At 39.4% G+C, this 20727-nt stretch overlaps 1 protein-coding gene across 1 annotated transcript; it reads left to right on the top strand.

Moving 5' to 3' along the window:
* The first annotated feature begins 561 nt into the window (after positions 1 to 561).
* Positions 562 to 16419, top strand: NCF1 (neutrophil cytosolic factor 1). The gene is made up of 11 exons (XM_075262782.1): positions 562 to 675; positions 1372 to 1452; positions 7343 to 7418; positions 8975 to 9140; positions 9413 to 9471; positions 10748 to 10870; positions 11914 to 12021; positions 12443 to 12560; positions 14192 to 14290; positions 14752 to 14888; positions 16190 to 16419. The coding sequence occupies exons 1-11, from the start codon at positions 604 to 606 to the stop codon at positions 16312 to 16314; spliced, it is 1164 nt and encodes a 387-aa protein (XP_075118883.1). The 5' UTR covers positions 562 to 603; the 3' UTR covers positions 16315 to 16419.
* The last annotated feature ends 4308 nt before the right edge of the window (positions 16420 to 20727 follow it).

The following is a 20727-nucleotide window of genomic DNA, read 5'->3' as shown; positions in this document are numbered from 1 at the left end:
CCCCTTTATTTGTGCCTTGTTCAGAACCTGTTGGGGGTTTTGGTTTGGCTGTCATTTGGTTGGAGAGTCCTGGGTTTGCTCGGGGCCCTGTGGCTTAGCCATGCTTAGTGGTGGTAGGAGTCGGGGTTGCGGCCTTGAATATACGCCTGGAATGATAGTGCTCTTTTTTGCATGGTTCTGTCCGGCATGCTGTGTTGGAGGTGCTGTGGTGGAAGTGGGTTAGGTATTTGCATAACTCCAGGTGGAAGGTCTCTGTACACTGGGAAGATAGGATCTGATAGGTGGGGTACCCCAACAACATGGGTACAGCTATGTGGTCAACAAGGGAATGTATCCAGGCAAGGAATGCTAGCAGGGGCACTAGCAGAGTACTTTAGAGCAAGAAATTTCTCAAATTTTTAATACTGAGAACTTGCATTGTAAAGGCATAATGCAAATGAATACCAACCAATCAGAGCTGATTCTGGCTGTGTGTTGTCACCATCTTCCTGCATATAGAGGAACTCTTGCAGTCTTTATTGTCTTACGCCTTTGTGAAGTTTCTGACTCTCACAGCTAGGAGGGAACTTGGCACTCAGCAAAACTCTACTAAGTGATTGTACAATGTCAGAGCCTTACGTTAGGCATGTTCAGCTTCTTGGCTTTGAGAAAAGATTCTCTCCCAGCCAGCATTATGTAAGTAAAGATACTTTCATTATTACATTCATAACCTGTCATATATTATCCTTATACAATATATTTCTATACTCTTCTTTCATCCATTTCCTTTTACTGTGGTTTACATATTTTACTAAATGGCTGTAAAAATCGTATTGATCTGGTGTCTGAAAATGACAAATTAAAAGACCATCACTTATTTCTGGCACATATAGGGAGACACAGTATAATAAGGCTTTTGATTATTGCCATGTATTGTATGATTTATTAATCATTAAACTGCCTAACTAGTCTCATAAATTTGTACATCCAGAGATTTTATACCCTGGTTATAGACTATAAACAAAACTCAAATGATAAAATAATATAAAATAAGGTTATAGCTGTGTGTTCCTATATTTGCTAAACGTAGATACATAGTGCCAAAATGCCTTTATGTTCTTCATGTATGGTCACATAATGCAAATTCACTTTCAGGCAGTTTTTGCAAGTATTTGTTATGTAGCTTTTATCATCTAGCCATTTTTCACATACTTTTTTCAGGAGGGGTGGGAGGCCATAAAAAAAGATAGGAGTGACTCTTATCAGACATTTATGGTTTATTCTTTATATTCTGTGTAAACTAACTACTATAAAGTAATATATCGGCCATATTATGTTCTCATGTTGCTTTGCTTACTAGCCACTACAGTTTGTTTGGTTTTCTTTTACTAGGTATACATGTTCATGGTTAAATGGCAGGACCTTACAGAGAAGCTTGTGTACAGAAAATATACAGACATTTATGAATTTCACGTAAGTTCATTTAATCTATTTTACTGAATGTTGGGGATAGTAAACAGCATTACTCCATTGAGCAGGTGGTTGAAAAACAGCACCATAAAAAATGTAATCCATAAGCATTTATTCATATTCACACTAATGAAAATTTGAAGATGAAATGCAGAACAAAAAATTTCACTGACAAAAGATTGCTTCTGGTTATGAGCTATACATGTTATTGTGCAAAAGTATATGACAGATTAGGTAACTGAAATTTCATCAGTAAACCATGTTTTTTGTGTCTGTTTCCAGGTAGTAGATACAGTTTTAAAGACTGAAATAAAAATAAGTTTCTCTGCAATACCACGTTAGTGCATATATCTCAGACATTATAAAATGCAGAAATACTTTTGGCGTCATATAAAAAAGGAGATTGCAGTGCCATCCAGGCTTGGGCTGGCTCACTAGGGTACCAGTGAATCCCCTGGTGGGCTCCATGTCTTTAGGTGGCCCTATCAAACCCCTACTGTTTTTTTTAATAGCAAGTGGAGGTACATTAGTGACCTCTATTCACTTACCTCTTCCTGCTCCTGCTTGTGGTCTCTCCTCTTCCTTCTTCAGCCTCCAGGAGGCCTGTCTTCCGCACATTACTTCACAGTGACCTGATGTGCAGTGCACAGGGCCCAATGGAGAGTGAAGAGGAAACAGGAGAGGCCGCAAGCAGGAGCAGTGGGAGGTAGGTGAATGCAGTCAAGTTCTCCCCAATTATACAAATCCTGTTCTGCTACCGCTCCCAGACAAGTAGGCCATAGGCCAAATTGAACCTGTGGCCTACAAGCTAAGGAAAAATATTTGCCTGTCTTCTCTCTGGTGCCTCCCGATTCTTCCTGCTCTTGGTGCACATCACCTCCCAGAGCAGGTAGACAGAGTGGGACTAGAGAGCAAGTAATAACCCAATACTGCTATAAGGGAGACCATAGAAGGAGCCACTATATGGCCCATACAGAAGCCCCTTCACTATTTCCCCCATACAGTGGAAGTGAAGGGGGCTAATTTCCTATGGGGGTCAGTCTAGGATAACATTCTTCTTTTAATTAGGCCAGGGGAGGTGAAAAAACAAAAGGAAAATTTACTCATACTTGTCTCCAGTGCTCCGGTGTCTTCTAGTGCAGTCCAGTTCTGCAGCTCCATTGCTTTCTTACAGCAGAAGTCCTTGCCGCAATGTTCTGTCTCATGGCGGAGCTTCATTAATGGAAATCATGTAACTAATTGGTCTTAGCGGTCACATTAGGTGCAGGACTCTCAGCAAGAAGGTGACTGAATGAATACTGGCAGGGGACAATGGAGTTGCAGAGAGAGGTGAGTATGTTTTTTTTAATTTTTTTATTTAATTTTACACTTCCTGCCCATCACATGAATTGCTCCAATTCCTGGACAACCTCTTTAAAGGGTTTATCCATCTTTTTTTTTTATATTGATGGCCTGTTCTTAGAATAGGCAATCAATATTACACCTGCTGGGATCAGACAGCCAGGACCTCTGCAGATCAGCATATCCAGGACAGTGCGGCTACAGGTAATGGTAACAATTCCAGGAGCCAAGCTGCTCACTTGCCATGCAGAGTGTAGCAGTGGGTTTAGGTAGTGCAGTGGTGCGCATCTTTTGTCAGGTAGTCATGCTTTCTTGGTACTGCTGATCTGCAGGAGTCCAGACAATGGGAGTGGGTCCCTAGAAAGAATTCCACTGATGGGTCCTAGACATCCCAGTCCGATACTGGGGCTATATATATATATATATATATATATATATATATATATATATATATATATATATAATTTCCAGAGATATCACTGGTTTAAAACACAGTTGGGGTTAAGATATTTATATGCACCTCCTTAATACTGTATATATGATCTAGATATCCTAACCCCTACTGTGTTTTCAACCAGAGATATCTCTGGAAATAATATAGATATCACTGCAATCTGCTGTTTCATATGACAAATTTCTATGTTTTCTAATGATGGAGATATAGCTGTTTGAAGTGACCCTCCCCTTATTGTCTCTGCATTTTACACAGTCCTGTTCTCCAAGCCCATATTCCATACAAAGTTACTCAGTAGAGCCCGGAACAGCTTTCAATACAGAAGCCAATGAAAGCAGGATTTCACAGAAAGGAGACATAATGTGTTAATAAAGTATATTTCAAAATGTATTAATGACACAAATTCTGTCAGAAAATTTGCTCGAAAGTTTAGTTATGCTTTATGTTCTTGAAAGATTCCTATCAACATCTATGCAGCTCAGAGAAAGAGGAAGTTAGAGAGGTTAAAGACAGGCAAAGAAATAAAATATTTATTGCAGGTCATGGAGGACTTGGTGAGGAGTTGAGGAGCTACAGAGAATTAACCCTTACCTCTTCTGCACAGCAACATGCAGGAGAGGTAAGAGCAGAAAATACATTGAAAAATACCCAATCTCCATGGACATGGGGAGAGGAAGTGTTAATTCCCTTATCAAAGATGAGAAAGCACAGATCTAATCCTGGACCCCATTCTAGTTGGAAGAAGTTGCAGGGAGACACATCAGCTATAATCAGCAGATCTCCCTGCAATTAAACTTAGGGTGACCTCAGTGATGAAACTAGCCTTTCTGCTGCCTGAGGCGGATGACAGAAAGGCGCCACCCCCCCCCCCCTCCCGCTGGACTGAATACCGGGCGGGGGAGGGGGGTGCTGCTAGTGGTAACATTACAGTGAACATGTACAGTGGTACAGTAGTGCGTAACATTTTGTGGTGAGTTACCGGAGACATCCCTGACTAATCGCTCACATTTCCTGTCTCTTCCCTCTGGACCGCCATGACCACTTCTTCCAGCATGTGATTTTTCTCTGTAAAGTTTGAAACAGACATCGTTGACTCCTCACTTCTCCAGGCACCTGACCCATATTGTCCTCACCTACACAAAGCCCTTTAAAGAGGACCTTTCATGAGTTGGGGAGTTGGGGCACATGTGGTTTTATATACTGCTGGAAAGCCGACAGTGTGCTGAATTCAGCACACTGCCAGCTTTCACAATCTGTGCCCCCAGTGAAGAGCTATTGGTGCCGGTACCGTAGCTCTTCACAGTCAGAAGGGTATTTCTGACAGTCAGTCAGGAACATCCTTCCTCACAGCAGCGCCTATAGCACTAAATGTGGGAACATGGAGGAACGTCCCCCCAGTACTTGTCTATGGACGAGCACTATCATGAGGGGAGGAGGCGTTCCTCCCCACTTTCACAGTACAGCGCTATAGGCTCTGCTGTGAGGAAGGCCCTTCTGACTGTGAAGAGCTACAGTACCAGGACCGATAGCTCTTCACTGGGGGCACAGAATGGGAAAGTCGACAGTGTGCTGAATTAAGTGCATTATCGGCTTTCCAGTGGTATATAAAATCGCATGTGCCCAACTCATTAAAGGTCCGCTTTAAATAGTGCCCCATATTAATAATACCCCCCTTATATTAATAATGCCCCTAACAGTCCCTATATAAACCCCCCTTGTATTAATGATATGCAGTATTTATATAAGGGCTTTTAGGGGCATTATTAATACAAGGTGGGCTGTTAGGGGCATTATTAATACAAGGGGGGTATTTATATAAGGGCTATTAGAAACATTATTAATACAAGGGGGGAGGGTTGGAGTGCTGGGGGGTTTGGGGTGCTGGGGAAGGTTGAGGGGGGCTTTTGAATGTCTGTCTGGCCCCTCCTTGGGCTTGAGAACTGTGCAATTGGGGGTCTGTAGTGCTCCTATTAACCCCCAAGTGCAAGAATTACAAGTGGGTGGGGGAAGAAAAAACAGTCCTCAAGGGCCAGACGGACATTCAAAGCCCACCTCCCCCAGCACCTCAACCCCCCCCCCCAGGACTCCAACCCCCCCCTCCATCATCATCATCATCATCATCAATCTCGTATTTATCCCCTATCCTGAGGATAGGTCATCAATAAGAATTAAATAGAAAACCTCTTTAATAAAGTCTCTGTCACGTTATGTTATACCACTGATGCCCCTGACATAAATACTGCCCTCTTATATTAGTAATGTTCTCTAGAGAACTCTTAAATAAATTATCCCCTTTATAGTTATAAAGGGGTTAATGACCCCTTATATAAATGATGCTCCCCATAAATTCATAATGACTCTTATATAAAAGATCCCTCTTCTTATATTCTTAATGCCCCAATGAACCCTTTAATAAATTATCCTTATATTCATAATGTCCCAATTTCCCTTTATATAAATGATCCCTCCCATTAAATTCATAACACTCTCTAATGACCCCTTACGTAAATTACCTCCCTTATATTCATACCATCTTGTAATGATGTTAATTCAACTCATTGTCCACTAATGCTACTTAAGCCCCCCAATTGGCCTAAGAAAAAAGTACACTCCCTTACCTCTAGTCCCTGGAATCACTGCCGCCATTTCTCACTCTGACTTCAAGGGCACAAGCCACTTCAGGCCTGTTGTCTACAAGACCACAGATGTAACGTCTACATCCCAGGGCAAGAGACAAAATACTTGTGTTGTGATTACGTCCGCCTGCACCAGGAAACTGATGTCTTGTTTGTGGCTACGGAACCTGGTAAGCTTCAGGTTTGAAGTAGCTTGCAGCTTTCAAGTTACAAAGTGGCTGAGCAGTAAGTCTGCCATTACAGGAGACAGATGTAACATCTCTAAGATGTTTGAAACTATTTCCCTGCCAAGTTCCATCAGAAACTGTGTGTAAGTGTACTTAGAAGAACTGATGCTATTTTGAAGGCAGAGCGTGGTCACAACAAAAATAGTTTTGATATGTATTTCTCTTTTTTCACATAAATTTGTTAATTACAAAAAATAAACTAATAGCATTTCATCAACATTAGCATGTGCAAAGCGCATTGCAAATGTTTTTTTGTGATATTTTAGGAAGGAATTCTTACTTTACAGCATTTTCTCACACCTGCCTGAAACATTTGCACAGTACAGTATACATATGTGGACAAAATTGTTGGTACCCCTTGTTTAATGAAAGAAAAACACACAATGGTCACAGAAATAACTTGAATCTGACAAAAGTAATAATAACCAAACTACATGTTGGCAAGCCACAAAGCTTCTGGGAGAATGTCCTACGGACAGATGAGACAAAAATCGAACTTTTTGGCAAAGTATATCAGCTCTATGTAGACAGATGGAAAAATTAAACAGATCTTGAAAAGAACACTGTCCCTGCTGTTAAACATGGAGGAGGCACAGGCTGTCTTGAATCTGTGCAGGGTACAATGAAATCTCAAGACTATGAAAGGATTTTAAAGAGAAATGTGCTGCCCAGTGTCAGAAAGCTTGGTCTCAGTCGCAGGTCATGGGTCTTGTAACAGGATAATGACCCATGCAGTGATTGCCTCAAAAGGTTGTGCAACAAAATATTAAGTTAAGTGAGCCATCATTTCTGTCCAGGCCTGTTTCATGAGTTTTATTTTTTTATTTTTTTTAAAAATTATGTTGAAGCGAAAAACAATGTCTGATTTTCATTTATTCATTTTCACAGAATTTTTATTTATTATTACATTTGTCAGATTCAAGTTATTTCTGTGACATCTGTGGGTTTTTCTTTCATTAAACGAGGGGTACCAACTATTTTGTCCACATGTGTATGTAATATTAATATATATATATATATATATATATATATATATATATATATATATATATATTTGCGTAATAGTCTATAGCACTTCATGGCTTGTTTGACAAACCACACAGAAGTCAGAATTTGCTCCATGCAACTATTATTGGTTGTTCTGGAAGTGAGACATTGTTTCCACCAGTGTTTGTGTATTTATATATTTTTATTAAATATACTGTATATAACAACCTGTTTTTATTTATTTCTAGAAAGAATTAAAAGAAAAGTTTCCTATTGAGTCTGGGGACATAAAGAAGGAACACAGAACAATCCCTCACTTACCTGGTATATTTGTCATATAGAACAGCTTTGCATTGGGGACCCCCAGTTTTTGGGTGCAGTTGCATTTACCACAGCACAAATTGTGTGGGTGACAAAAGTGCTTTTCATAGTAACAGATCTACATATAACAACAAAACAACACCAAAGTGTAGGATGGTAATTTTTCATCTAGACACATTTTACAACAAGCACAAGATCACACTTCCTCTATTGCAACATATAACATGTAGCCATTTCAAAAAGAAACCAGGGATATGTTATGACATAGATCAACATTACTATACTGGTCATCAATGAATAATATATTACTTAGATACTTGCTGATAGAATGATTAGTATTAGTTATAGATGATTATTTGATCTGAAGAGGTATTACAGTGTATTGCAACAGTGACCAAGCCCCTTAGGGTTCAGGATCCCTCAAGTGGTCTAAAAATAAAATTAAAGTAAGAAAAAAAAAAAAATATATATATATATATATATATATATATATATATATATATATATATGATCAAATACCCCGCCCCTCTTAGATCAGATTCTGCGTCAAAATTGTGAATAATCTTATACATGTTGCATCATAAATTGATTTGCATTGTAACAATATGTTCAATAATATTACTTATGGAAGACACGTACTGTTTAGAGTTGAGCGAGTACTGTTCGGATCAGCCGATCCGAACAGCACGCACGCATTGAAATGAATGGAAGCACCTGGTGCTTCCGGTTTGACGGCAGCTGGCCGCTTAACCCGCCGCGTGCCGGCTGCGTGCATTGATTTCAATGCGTGCGTGCTGTTCGGATCGGCTGATCCGAACAGTACTCGCTCAACTCTAGTCTGTTCAATAAAATGAGTGTATAATTTGCAAGCTATTGCAGTGTGCACTGTGATTTTACTTTCGCTGGTTAGAATATTAGGCACCATTTCTAACTGCTTGGGAATGGTGGAGGCGACAGAAAATATTCTCCTGTGCCACAATAAGAGGAGGCATAAAGGAGGCATAAAACTGGAGTTGGATCCATTGACTTTAAAGGGTGAAATGGAAGTAGAATTAAACATTAGACTTCATTTGACCTCCTTTCTGTTTGTTTCCATCTTTATTGCCGGACAAAATAATGCAGACATCCTGAGGTGGGATGAGAACAGAAGATCCATGGCCATGTCACTCTGCAGCTAACAGCAAACACTACTCCCTCCTATTCCAGTGGGGTCCAGATGGTTGGATTCAAACTGTCTGTTAAATATCCCTGCTTTATAGCATAGTAAATCCCCTTTAACCTGCACAATACTTTATATATTACACATTATAATTTACATAATAAGCCCGGAAACAAGAACTGAAACTTTTCTAAACCATCTGTCATATTTTTATCTATGAAACTACATATGTATTAATAATAAATTCAGTTTCCAAAGTGTCAAGGTGATCATGTGACAGTCTAAAGCTTTTACGTTACTAGTTATAAGCAGAACTATAAATCCTATAATACCTCACTTTTGTTAGAGAGTTTTAACTTGACAATGAAGTCTAACAATAGATAACAATGTTCATTATCAGCACCAAAATGGTTTGATGGCCTGAGGTCCACAGAGAACCGACAAGTCACACTGGCAGACTACTGCTCGTCCCTACTCAATCTACCACCTAAGATATCTCGATGCCCTCATGTTCTCAACTTTTTCAAGGTCAGACCTGATGATGTGAACCCCACAGCAAGCAGCAAGTAAGTATAACCTATATACTAGTATACACTATAGTACTATAGTATTCACTGCATTGAATTGCTATTTATTTAGAACGTACAAATTCTATGAATGCATTGAAGTTTTCTTCAATTTGCAGATATAGAATTTATGTCTAATAAAGGTTATGATAGTATGTTATTATTTTATATATCATTTGCAGCACAATAATCTAGTAAGTGCATAGGTTTTGTTTTTATGTATAATTTTTTGGTCTGTTTTCAGTATATGTATGTTTTTGCTTTATTGTCAGTGGTCGCAAACCTGAAACTTTCTTGTTGAAGACAGATAACACCAAAAAAAACGTGTCTGGTGAGCAAAATACAGTGTCTTAAATATGACATAAATAAGTACTTTCCCATATGTGCAAAGAGCCTCTTAAATACGTCATAAATAAGTAGTTTCCCATATGTTCAAAAATTTCCCAAAATGTTCTTCATGAAAGCTATATCACATAACATTGCCTTTTTTCACTAAATCATTCTAAAGTACCGGTATATCTTTCTGTCCTAAATTTGCTTGATGTATCTTACCAGTTTAAAACAGAAGTAGAAAAGCGAATAACTTGTAATGGAATTTGGTATAATTCCCATAAAATGTTTATTAAACAGCATACAATACTACAAAATGTCTCTTCCCTGGTTTCCTACCTAGTCTATGTTTTAAGGTTCCAGTCATGATATGATGTGTAGACATATGACTGCATATAGATAAATATAGACATATACTTATACTGCAGCCAAACACTGGCTTTTAGTTGTGATGTGTCGACACCACGAGGTCAGTAGCCATTTGCTACTGTAATCACTTGCCATCATATTATTGCTGGATGAAAAGAGAATGGTGGGGTACCAATGAGTTTTTGCACAGAAGTAGGGGATTTGTGAGGCATTAAAACTTTTGTTTTGGGGGGGCATTGTATGGTTGCCTCATGAACAGGAATCTGTAATCTGATACAGCTCCTACATCTCCTACTTTTGTCGGAAAACAAGAACACCGACAACACTGGAGGCACAGTTGACGTTATTTACAAACTAAAAACTAATAAAGCTAATACATGGCACAACTGCATTTTTTCCAATTCTACCCCATTCTGAATTTTTATCCACCTTCCTAGTAAATCATATGGAATATTAAATATTGCTATTAGGAAGTTCACTTTGCCCAGCAATAATCCCTAAGGGTCCATTCACATGGAGGAAAATGGTGAGGAATTTGGTGTGGAAATTCAGTGCTGAAAAAAAAAGCCTCCCATTGACTTCAATGGGTTCTGCTAGCAGAAAAAGGAACCCATTGAAGTCAATGGGAGGCTTTTTTTTCAGCGCTGAAATTCCACACCAAATTTCTCACCATTTTCCTCCATGTGAACCAACCCTAAAGCCCTCATACAGCTGTGTGTTCAAAAAAAAAATTGCTTTTGGAAGAAATTGAGATAAAAATTAAAATGCTAAATCGGAAATGGTCCTCAGTTTCAATAATTTATTTTATAAAATGTTGTCCCTATCACATTATTTCACATAGCATAAACAATTTAGATTTCTTTTACTAATAAGTAATACATTTAATAGAATCTTTATTCTTGCCACAGATATAACCGGCCCTATTATTCTACAATCATATCGCGCCATCGCAGATTATGCAAAGAATACCAAGACTGAATTATCTGTAAAGGCTGGTGATGTTGTCGATGTGGTGGAAAAAAATGAAAATGGTAATTTCATAACATCATAAATATAAACTTTAGAAAACAATTTAGTAAATATTTCATATGTACTTTGTAATGAATGTATTTAAAGGGTTTCTACCACCTCCCCCCATATCCAATGTTCACCACCATGTTACTTAGTACATAACAGTAATGAACACCATACCTTTTTATGAGAATTATGCAATAGAGGCGGTTGGGAGCCCTGGTCTTGCTGCTCAGGAAGGATGACCGATGTCTTGGCAGTGGGAAGATTTACTTACACTTCATGGGGTACTGGAGATAGAAGATGGTAGAGATCTGAGCATCAAAAGCAGGGCTTGCAGGCCCGAAGGCCTACCTCTAGTGCAACAAGTCCTTAATTTACATAACATTTCATAGTTGTTTTTCTCCAAATATACAAAAATGACATATGTAAAAAAAAGTAGTATGTTGTTAATCCCTAGTGTGCTCTGTAGCATGGTGGAGGCAGTTAGATGTACTTGGGGAGGTGATAGACTTCCTTCAACGAAGTTTTCTCATTGTGTATGCCCTATTAAAGTATATGGCCATCATACAATACATGACGAGGCAACTGCCCCCCCCCCAAAAAAAAAAAAAAGTCTGAGAGCCAGGCTAACTTCGTTTTAAAAGCCTTTATCTTTAATAAGATAAATATATTTTTTTTTTACATTTTTTTTAAAGCATTTCATGTACATATTTTTTTGCCAGATAGTTTTCTAATTTGGTACCACTAAATCTTTATAGGTAGTTTTATGTTAAATACAGGCATAAATTAGTAAGACACAGTTTTGGGTTTTTTTAACTGATTTTTATTGAAATTTTCAAAAAAATAACAAAGAAATAAGTACAAAGGCAGTAAGACACAATTTTGTCCAGGAGCAGACCCATCCACACATCTTCTACACCAGGACTATCACCTCAGTTCAATCAATTTGGTGTATAAAAGGTGTCATAGACTTCTGTTCATCTCGTAGAATATAACACTATATTGCATGTAGCATTATGTTTTTACCATTGAGTTATATGTTATGCATCCACTCTTATAGGTTGGTGGTTCTGTCAGATGACGAACAAGCGGGGATGGGTTCCTGGTGCTTATCTTGAACCACTTGATAGTCCTGATGAGTCTGAAGAACAAGATCCAAACTATGAAGGTGATATAGCATTAAACAGTGTAAACTCGGAAAGTGTCAGTACATTTGTGAACAAACAGGCAAAGATTTACCTTTATGTAAAGTTGGGTGAATATTTATGTCATGGTTCGTGAGTCATTGCTTTGAACCACCATATTTATACTCTGCAGTCATGGCACAGATACAACTCCTGTGCAATTGTAACCACTTACCACATCCCAATATAAGATAATGCGCTGGAGGAGAAGAAATCCAAGTATTGTATTGACATTGTATTGGTAACTGTGTTACCCTCAACTTCAGTAGGGAATGATGTAGGGGTCTTGATATATGACAGACTAAAATTATTGCACAGCCAGGCAGCAGGGAAAAGCAAGTAGATACTTTGTTCACTGTTGCTATTTCAGACTTTACATGTTTTTTGTATCTTCTGTGCGTAAAGGTGAACTGCATGTCACCACACAAGATTACTCAGGAGAATTGGAGGATGAACTGTCCATACAACAAGGGGAAACTGTTGAAGTCATCCATAAGCTTCTTGATGGTTGGTGGGTTGTAAGGTATGTGTAAAGCTGAGGTAAAAATAGATTTAGGTACAGGCCTCTTCATAAATCTGGCACATCCTATGACAGCCCTTGCATTGATACTGAAACCTTGTAGCTGGTGTCGATTTCATATACCATCTACGCCAGAAAACTCTTCCACAGAATGCCCTGGCCATGCCTCCTTGTTGGAATGTAGTGAGGATATTGTAAAAGTTCCAGTCACAATTAATTCTGTTATAAATCACATTTAAAAAGTCAAACACCTGAAGTTTATTACTTTTAATACCAGAAATGGCATAGGGCAATAATAAATCTACTCCATTATCTTAAAGAGGTTGTCTCAGTATAAACACTTATCCCCTATGCATATAATAGTGGATACTTGTCTAATTGCTAAGTGATCAAGAGAATGGGGTACACAAGAGACCCTGAGTGCCATGGGTGAATGAAGTGCTGGTGCACATGCGTGGTCACTGCTCCCTTCACTTCTATGGGACTGCTGGAAGGGTAGCATAAGTGTAAGGGAAAGCGAGCTGTGCAGTTCTCTAGCACTGCTGCTGGAACAATGGAAAAAGGGGAAGACAAACAATGAGTCCTAAACTTTACCCAGCCTCTGTCCCTACCTAATTGCCACACTGTCCTAATGACAGGAGCCACTGGGCGGTGATCCCTACTCTGAAATAAGGGTCACACAAAGCAAGACAGGGCAAAACAACACAGAAAGGAAGTCAGAAAGCCAAGGGTCAAGGGCAGAGACAAAGCAGTACAAAAACGTAATCGAAAAGAGAAGTCACAAGGGAAGACAAAGGTCAGAGGTCATTAATACAATAGTAAGAGAAAGAAGGAAGTTTTTGAAGACAAAGTCACAGGACAGAGTCAAAATAGCCAGCCAATCTGTGTGGGCTGATGCCCTGTATATAGGAAGTCCAGGACGTGCCCAAGACTTGATTGGTAGACAGGCTGTCAGTCACACAGGCACAACTAAGATTAACTATTTGATGGACAGAGGGAAACAAAGTGCAGGAGATGGGTGTGGTGGAAACTCAATTACAGGTAATTATAGGTAATAGAGCAGTGTTCAGACAGAGCAACAAAAAACTCTAAGCAAGGAATCAAAGTATACGGGCCTCCTGTGCCGGAGAATGGCATAGAGAGCCGAAAGGGCAGAATAAGTGCCTATAGTGGGACAAACACTTTATTTTCTTAACTATTATTATTATTATTAGAAACTTGCTATGAGTTTTTCCAACTTATAAAGTAATGGTATATTAGTATGCCATTAGAAGGATATGCCCTCATTTTATGTTTGATGGTGATGTGACCTCTGAAACCCCCACCAATCCAAAAAAAATGCTTCACCCGCTTTAGTGTTTTTCCCTACCTCCTATGCAGGACAAGTGGGTGTCCAGGAGCACTGCCATTTAGGGAAAAACTTAAGCAGCGCTGGGTCCACTTCATTCATATAGTTGTTGCAGGTTACAGAGGTCAGACCCCCACCATTCAGAAAGTTATGGTATATCCTAGAGACATGCTATCAATTTCTAACATGGGGAACCTTTTCATTTAAGAATGAATGTTACCTACTGCATGACTCATGTAACCACAATTTGATCATAGTACTATAAATATTCTTCTTTTTGGTCCAGGAGAGGAAGCAAAAATGGTTACTTCCCTGCAATGTATCTTCAAAAGTCTGGAGACGCTCCTGTAGCTGGGAATAAGACAAAGAACTTGCCACCCCGGAGGTGAGTACAAGACAGATAAAAGCGACATAGTATTCCAAAAATATATGTAAACCACCTGCCCATAATAGTCTATGGCTCAACAGAATCTCACTCATGTAAGTGAAGACAGTGAGACGTAAAAGGACAAACTTCTATCCCATCTGGGGTTCCCAATTTTATGTAGCTATGCTCAAATTTCTAAGATTTCAATGCCCCAAGTCATAACACCAATTATTTCTTTCCACAGTACATGAACCTTATGGCCAAGCTATTGTATGTAGTAATGTAGTTACACCACTTGTGGTGCCGACCATTTACCTTCTTACTTGCCATTAAGAAAATTAGCTGATAATCTATCATAGTATGTTCTCCTCAAAGTTATCAATCCAATAACATTCAATGTACATGATTGTGTCTATGGATGATTGTATGCATGATTTGTTGATAATAAAACATTTTTAAAAATATAATTTCCCATGCAGGAGAACAATTTCAAATGCTAATAGTATTCACACACAAAAACGTAAAGAAATCAGCCAAGAAACTTACAGAAGAAACAGCAAGAAGTATCTGAAACAGCGTCAATCTACTATTGATGCTGTGAAATCTTTAACCATTGGTAAGCCTTCACATTTATTGACTATTGCAATATATAGACATTGTATAAGTAACATTTTGCGTTAACATTGAGAAATATTGTGAACATTTTCACCCCTCGTTCACATCTGTGTTGGTATTCTGTTTGGGGGAGTCTACATGGGGATACCCCCAAACGGAATACCAAATGCATTTGCAAGCAGTGTGCTGTGAGAGCACCCGAATCCCCATAGACTATAATGGGGTCCGTGTGCTTGCCATGAGATCTCTGCAGGGAACATGCAGAGAGGAAAGTACTTCACAATCTATTTTCCTCTCCACATGATTCATGAGGAGATCCCATTATAGTCTATGGGGTCCATGTGCTTTTATTGCACTGCGCTTGCAAATGCGTTCAGTAGTCCGTTTGGGGGGTCCCCATGCAGATACCTGAACGGATTACCAAATGCAGATGTGAACGAGGTGTCAAAGGGTTCCTGCAATCAAACTCCCACAGACTAAAGTTGCCATCTCTGTCATGGTTGTCACGCACACACGCTACTGTTTCATTCATTACTAAAAGGAAGTCACATATAGCTGTTGAATTCTCAGACAGTTCCACTGCTGTTCTGCTTATACTGGGGTGCTCAAGACATCCATTCTAGGGATCACTGAGGTCCAGGCCATTGGAAGCTGACCAATAAGACATTTATCATCTTATCCTGTGGCTAGGTGATATGTTCCAATCCTGAGAAAATAAGTTTTTCAGTTTTTCAAATTTGATTCCCTATCTGTAAGTGGGAGTATGATTGTTGGGGCCCCACAGATCACCTGTTTACCCATGACTGCATGAGCTGCTGTACTTTTAATAGTAGTGAGTCTTGTAGTGGTATCCCTTTCAGGATTATGGGACACACACTGTAGTACTCTCAAATGCTGCTATCAATAGTATAGCGAAACACACAATCAGGGAAAAACAGAAGATTGGTGGGGGTCTTGATGTCCTTTGTTTGTTTTTTAAAAAAAAAAAAAAAAAAAATGAATAACTCCTTTAACATTGAGCAATCTTGTGAACACTCTTTTCTGAAACTATAATTTAATACAATCACAATTTGTAGATTAGGTAATCTGTTTAACTAACCTTAGCACTGATAATGGAGCCAGGTAAAAAAAAAAAAAAAAAATACAAGCAAAGGGCAACTTGAAAACTAAGTCTATTACAATGTAAGCAAACCCCACCCTTAAGTTATTTTCATCTCTGAGGTCTATTTAAGAAAATCGTTCTGCGTACAAAGTGTTGCTGATGGCCATGTAACTATATGTATTGCCTTCTTGTATTTATAGAGGAACAAAATGAGAATGAAAATAAAGCTAAAGCCCAACCGGCAATCCCACCAAGACCCAGTAAGGAGCTCATCCTGGACAAATGTTCAGAACATACAAAAAACAAGATCCAGACAGTCAATTAATAGAAGTATTCTTCATTCTAGTAGAGCTGGCTCAGACTGATGCTCAGCAATGTGGAAGAACATAAACCACTCTAGATAGTAGACTTTACTGAACATCAAAGTGAGATTGATTTCTATATAGACTTCTTCTTTACAAACTATATACAATATAAAGGGGACCTGAGTGAGTGCTCAAGCTGTCCTAACCATTTGGAGGATAACATACAGAAAGCCCCATAGACAGCATAATTTTACATAGACGTGGGCTCAGGGTGAAGGGTCTCCTGGGTTGCTATCCTTTGCTTTCTTCCTGCTATGATTTACAGGTCTCTTTGTATTTAAATATATTGCTAAACAGGCATAAGCCAAAGGAAAGACCCCTAGAAGACACTTCTCCTTAACTCTTTTTAAAACTCCTGTATGCTGTTATGTTACAGTGCTAGTTCTTTGTAATGTTGGTTCCTGTTATTTCATGCCATATGTTTATATTCTGATTACATGTTCCCTTTAAAACAGTTTGTCAGAGATTAGAATGTTATACAATCTGGGAAAACTAAACTAAGACTGTATAATTTCTATAACTACAATATAGCTGTCATGTGCGTGGTAATTATCTTTACATTGTAGTGCAATAAAGATTTTTATTTTATAGAAATCAATGTCAGTCTTCATTTCATACTGCAGTAAATAAAAAATAAACTGTTCACAGGTAAGAGATGCTCAAACTATAACTACAAATGTAGGTCAAGAAGCACTCAAGTAATGGATCATGAAAGAGTGCCCGGTCTAAGAGGCGCTGACCACCTCCCACTTTATACAGCAAAAAGAGAAAGTTGAACCGCACTCCCATCATTTAATTGTGTTATGATTACAACGTTTCAGGTTGGACACCTTTCATCAGGCAGTTGAAAGTCAGTTACAGATTTGTGGATAAATATCAGTAATTGATGATTGTTAAGTTCAGGCCTCGTTTTTCTGTGGTGTGAAGTACTTGATGGCACACGGAGGACTTACATCTAATAGTGTTAAATATCTAGTATTTGCCGGTAAGACTTGTGTCCACTGTTAAATATCCGTACCTGGCCTTGAAATTGTGGGATAGACTTGTGTCACGTGTTGTAGGCCTTATCCACGATAGGAAGAAGTCAGCTTGTTATAAATCAGTGTAGAGGTTTATTAATATCTTGAAGGAAAACACAGGAACAGGGAAAATGTCCAAATAACACAAATATCAGTCAATTGTCAATAGCTTACATCTTCAGAGAAGTTAAATTATCTGGATACTTTGTAGTTACAGCTTGGTTCATGCTTGTCATCTGGTCTGGTCATCTGGGATATTCACGACATCTTGTCCAGGATGACAGAGAGGGATGGCAGACAGACCTGCCATAGATTCCCCATGGATCTCCCTCATGGATGACGACGACAACCCCGACGTGTGTGTCGGTCACTCATTTATGTTCATGAGAGTGGGTGTTACCTTCCATGTTACAGCTATGTAAGGAGATTTCTACTATGGTGCACTCTAACCGCACCCATGCACCCAAAATGCAACAGATATGATGTCAGTAGAGTGTTAACCCCATGTCTGCCAGAGAATATTGTAAATATATAATATTTAACAAATAGTGAACTTATTCAAACAAAAATCCAGTGTTATTTGGCTGGTTATCCATTTGTATATACAGGAAATGACTAGAGAATCAGTTGTAGCTCTGGTGGCTTGCCTGTAGTAGTCTGTTTCTGGGCATAATATCTCTCCCAACTAGGGTTGAGCGATCGTGTTCGGAAAAGATCGGATTCCGATCGGCGATCGAGAAAATTTCACGATCGCGATCGGAATTCCAAACACGATCTTTTTAGGTGGGATCGAGATCGGTACTATTTCCCACAATGCTTTGCTTAGCCTTCACACTGAGTATACGCTCCGCTCATTCTGAGTGGAGTGTATACTCAGTGTGAAGGCTCCGCTGCGGTTCCATAGGAATGAATAGAAGCAGCCGGCACACAGCCTTAACCCCCTGCGTGCTGGCTGCCTCCATTCATTCTAATGGGAGACTAAACTAACATCTCTAGTAGCTACTTACCTCCAAAGATGGCTGCTCCGGTGCCCGGTGATCTCCTTCTTCACCTCGCTGCTGCTCCACGCTGCTCTTCTCGCCTTGCTGCCGCCGCCGCCTCCCAGGTTAGTGTTTAAAGAGCTAGGAAGGCGGAGCTTATGGCTTAGGAGAGTGTGGGCTCCCCTCCCAGTACCCGCCCACACTCTTCTAACCCACCCACACTCTCCTAACCTGGGAAGCAGGGGGCAGCGAGGCGAGAAGAGCAGCATGTAGTGGCAGTGAGGCGAAGAAGGAGAACACCGGGCACCGGAGCAGCCATCTCTGTAGGTAAGTGGACACCAGGGGGGACTAAGTAGCCAGAGGATTAAAAAAAAATCCTCTGGCTACTTAGTGATTAACTACACAGCGTGGATTCTAACAATTAAAGCGTTCAATTGTTAGATTCCATGCTGTATGGTGAATAGGATTGCTTTTAAAATCCGATCTCCTGTTAATAAAAAAAATCCCAATGACTTGCATTGGGATCAGAATTGGGATAGAGATCGGGTTCGAATGAAAAATGATCGGAAATCGGATTTTAAAATCGATCCTGAAAAGTTAAGATCGGCTCAACCCCACTCCCAACTTATACGTGGGAAAAATCATACAACCCAGACAATGTATATCACAGGATTTCAGTACTATCAACAATTAGATTGATAAGCCTCTATCACATCATAACGGTGATGTATCGATATTGAGATTTTGGGGTACATGTCAGATCAAATTAGGGCCCAAATAGTACCAGAAACCCATCTAAACAGTGGCATGACTGGGTATAAGGTAATGAAATATCAATAACGGTATATAAAGATAGTAACATCCAAAACTAAAGGGGTATATGTTAGACAGCCTGTATAGTAGCATATACACACATATTAACAAATCAGAATGTAAATATACTACAGCTGTCTAATATACAACCACCTTAAAAAAGGTACAAACCTGGTGGACAACATGGTGGCTCAGTGGGTAGCACTGCAGTACTGGAGTCCTGGGTTCGAATCCCGCCAGGAACATCTGCAAGGAGTTTGTATGTTCTCCCTGTGTTTGTGTGGATTTCCTCTCATTCTATAAAGACATACTGATAGGAAAAAAAAAAAAGTACATTGTGATCTCTACATGGGGCTCACAATACCCAGTGTGGCGCCTGATGTGTGTTTTGCATTGTAACAAGACTTTGTCCCTTGGCTGCTGAAACAGTAAATGGGAAACCCCCTTCATAATAGCAGTGTGTATTCACTGTCAGACTGGGATTTTTTTTTATCCCATCTGTAGTGCAGGGACTTTGTTATTGATGAATTGCTATGTTGGAGACATATATCTTGGCAAAAGTCTCCAGGATTAAGCACAATATCTAAAAATATGAACTACCAATAATTCCCTGGTACAGAGAATTGAGTGTTTTATTTGCTTTTTTGTCTCTTTTTTTCTAACGTTTAAGGATAATAAACATTATGTTTTATGATCTTTAAAGTAATTTACACAGATGGGAAATCTGGTCTTTTTGCCAAGAGGCAATGGGAAATTAGTTTAAAAATACAGAGTCCCACGTTTTCGGACAACCAGTTGTCGTTGTAGACATCCAGAAGGGAATGAGAAGCTTGAGAAAATCGAAATGCAGAATTTAGTGTAGACATACCTGCAGGGACACTTCAGTGGAACCAGTGGCGTAACTAGGAACACGGGGTGTTCGCTTTCCAGTACTCTGCCTCTGACTCAGAGGGTCCGGATGCCGGGTATGTAATAGCGAGCTTAGGCATCTCCGCTGTAAGAGTTAACAGCGGAGATGCCCTGGCCTCAGGAGATATCCTCCCCCCCCCCCCCCCCAAAAAAAAAAAAAAAAAGTTTCAAGTTAGCCCCCGGCCCCCGTCCCATTCTTGCAGAAGTTAAAAAAAAAAAAAAAAAAATTCAAATTGACACATCGGGGGCCCAGGCACCCTGACGTGTCGGGCCCTGTGGCAGCTGCCTCTGCTGCCTCAGCGGTAGTTATGCCACTGAGTGGAACAATATAGCGATGTGTACTAAAGAATAAACTATTTACACTATTGTTTTTGCAAATATTCTTACTTTGCAGCATTTTTTTTCCACACATGCTTAATATATTGCACATCACTGCATATGCAGAGTTAACTGATCACAACTGCGAATATTCCTTATTTTAGCTAGACGTTTCATATATTGTTTGTATCACTGTGCTGAGCTCATGGAGCATTTACAGACAAATGTATGGTAAGGCGGGGGTTGTGTCACCAGACTTAACTGTGGGAAACTTTTTATAGTGTGCGACTACCTGAACGGTAGTGTTTTATGAAAATAATTCCCAGATTTTGCT

Source organism: Leptodactylus fuscus, chromosome 2 (genome assembly GCF_031893055.1).
Source record: "Leptodactylus fuscus isolate aLepFus1 chromosome 2, aLepFus1.hap2, whole genome shotgun sequence".
Classification (NCBI taxonomy): Eukaryota; Metazoa; Chordata; class Amphibia; order Anura; family Leptodactylidae; genus Leptodactylus; species Leptodactylus fuscus.
Note: the sequence above shows the minus strand (reverse complement) of the source record. Positions and strands in the feature narration are given on the sequence as shown.

What these genes read in the sequence shown, in the direction of transcription:
- NCF1 (XM_075262782.1), top strand. Translation starts at nt 604, where the DNA reads ATGTCAGAGCCTTACGTTAGGCATGTTCAGCTTCTTGGCTTTGAGAAA. An exon ending in AAGAACTTGCCACCCCGGAG is followed by an intron (nt 14,291 to 14,751) that starts GTGAGTACAAGA and finishes TTTCCCATGCAG; the next exon opens with GAGAACAATTTCAAATGCTA. An exon ending in TGTGAAATCTTTAACCATTG is followed by an intron (nt 14,889 to 16,189) that starts GTAAGCCTTCAC and finishes TTGTATTTATAG; the next exon opens with AGGAACAAAATGAGAATGAA.